A 2,500-nucleotide genomic window follows, 5' to 3' on the forward strand; every position below is an offset into this window, starting at 1 on the left:
CTGTCAGAGCGGAGGGGAAGGACGGAGCTGGCCCAGCGCTGACTGGGCTCCCCTGGATCCACGCGTCCCTCTCTCAGCTCCCCATAAAAGCCCTTTGTTTGCCTCAAATATTGTTTTTGGAAGGAAGCGCTCTGCTAGAAATATGGTGTTATTTTCCTGTTGGGTTTTTTTTTTCAGTTGTGCCTTGTTATGCCCAGGCCAAACGGTCCGGGTTCAGTGGGGGAAACCAGCCTTGCCAGGATTCTTCGAGTGCAGACGCATTGGTGTATAACATCCTTTGACACAGTCCCGACGTGCACACTGCCCCCTATTCATGAGCCGGTCCCCGTGCCTTGGCCTCAACCGAACGCATAAAGGGGGATTCAAACACGGGCCTCCAGAATGGGATCCTTCATGCCCGCTGGGCTAAACGCTACCTTCGCACGGCTGTAGGAAGTACAGTGTGACGAAGGTTGGGCAGGGAGGCAGGGAGGGTGTTTCTTCAGTAGCCGCAACTGGGCTGCCCAGAACGGTGCAGTGGACCTGTTTAACCCGCTGACCCTGCCCTAGATACAGTTATACCTTGCGTCTTGAACGAATCAGCCGTGTTACTCAACACTACGTCGCAATAAATCTGAGAAATAAAGCTATCACTTCAGCTGGAGGACTGGAAGGGGCTGGGCAGGGATTTCGGAATCGCTTTTCCTCCCAGGGGTGTGTTTTGGGTGACGTTTCCTCTTGACCGGGGGGAAGTTTGATGACTAACTCAGGTCATGGCGAAGCCCTCCGCGGTGTGACTCACCCTCAGCTCCTCAGCCTCACGCTGGGGTCGGGAGGAGCGCGGTCCCCTCACGGGGAGGCACATGGGTGCGCGGTAAAATAAAACAGCGCCCAAGACCGTCTCTCTTCCCTCTTCTGGCTCCCAATGCGCCGTTTCCGCGAGGCAGGGCTTTGATCTCGGGACTTGATCAAGGCCGCTGGTGACGCCGAGACGCGAGCAGCATCTTGGACAGGGCTCCCCGTCTTCTTCCACGGCTTCTTGGAGCGAAGCGCGAGCAGATGTTTCTGCTCTCTTTAGCTCAACACTGGCGCTTTTAACAAAGTCTGGCAGCGGGAGCGCTGTTTACAGGCCTCACTAAGTTCGCAAAGATAAATTGATTCTGAGCTTGCATGGGACATTACATTTGAAATGGGAGAATTACCCGAAATAGCGGGGGCGGAGTTTTAGCATGATGACGGCTGACTCATCTATCTGTACTCCACAGCTTGTTTACAGTCGTTAAGACAAATAGGTGGCAGAGTGGGGGAGTGGTTAGACTTCTAACTTCAGTGCCAGTACACTTGAGCTGTTTATCGAGCAAAGTAAAGAAGTAAAAGCTAAGCTACTGAAGTAGCCCTGGGCACAGGAGTCAGCTAACGCATCAATGCTCATGGGAGTCTACTGAGGTATAAATTTTCAGGACACAACATCAATAAGCAATAAGGTTAGGATCAGTGAATAAAAATAAAAAAACAGGAAGCACCACTAAAGTTCACTTGGTGCTTGTTACGACATCAAACATGACTTGTTTACTTATGAGGCTCATAACATTTCAAGACCACACTTGAGTTAAAGACAAACATTTATTTGCTTATAAGAATGCAAAGACATTGACATGGAATAAATGAGCCCAGGGAACCAGCCAAGAACAAAAGGAAGGTAAGCTCCTGGTCTAACCACATAATGAGCAGTGAGACCCAGTGAGGCTTACCTTAAATCAGCCACACGCAAAAGAACACTACACAAAGCAACGGAAACCAGAACTGCTGAAAAATGCTGTACATATGAAGAAGATTTAATGAGATACTCACTGGCTCTCCTGGATGTCCAGGTGGGCCGGGGTGGCCTTTCTGTCCCTGAATAAAGGCAGAAACAGCCAGACTTAGTAACGGACAACAGACCACACGGCTGCTTCCATCATACGAATGTCTCATACTGTGCCACTAGTTTCCATTCTGCAAACTGGAGTTAATAAACTGGAGACAGTGAAAGCATCTGTTCTGATTTATACGTGTTGTGTATTAATGTGCGCTGCATCAATCATATAAAGAACATATGACACCACATGCGAGAATCAAACGGCACCATGTCATGAGAAATAGGATTTCTGTTGCATGTGTAAGATGAAAAAAATAAATTTTTGCCTCACATGGCTTGCCAAAAACATTGTACACGAGGAACAGGAAAAGAAAAACGTTCTGTTTAAATTCAGAGCGTCTCGTATCCTAGCAGTGGGACTTGTAGAAATTCTACCCGGGGATTATGGAACAGCATGATTTTGCCCATTTCAGCAAGAAGCGCTGAACAAAAGGACGGAAAAAGAGAATCAAAGGTAAAGCCGAGTGGAAATCTAGACCACAGCGGACTACAGCGAATACTCAGGCTCTTACGAGGAAACCAGTCATCATTTTCCAAAACCACAGCGCTGAGTAATTGGCTGATCGCTCTTGTTAATGTCGAAATGCCGTCCAGTTGTCTAAT

At 48.4% G+C, this 2,500-nt stretch overlaps 1 protein-coding gene across 1 annotated transcript in view; it reads right to left on the minus strand.

The window, feature by feature from the left end:
* Positions 1 to 2,500, minus strand: part of col27a1b (collagen, type XXVII, alpha 1b) — a 115,872-nt gene that overhangs the window by 67,229 nt on the left and 46,143 nt on the right. Inside the window, exon 8 of the mRNA XM_061215850.1 lies at positions 1,831 to 1,875. Within this exon, the coding sequence (XP_061071834.1) occupies positions 1,831 to 1,875 (45 nt within the window). The remainder of the gene's footprint in view (positions 1 to 1,830; positions 1,876 to 2,500) is intronic.

The sequence above is a fragment of the Conger conger genome, chromosome 12 (genome assembly GCF_963514075.1).
Source record: "Conger conger chromosome 12, fConCon1.1, whole genome shotgun sequence".
Lineage (NCBI taxonomy): Eukaryota > Metazoa > Chordata > Actinopteri > Anguilliformes > Congridae > Conger > Conger conger.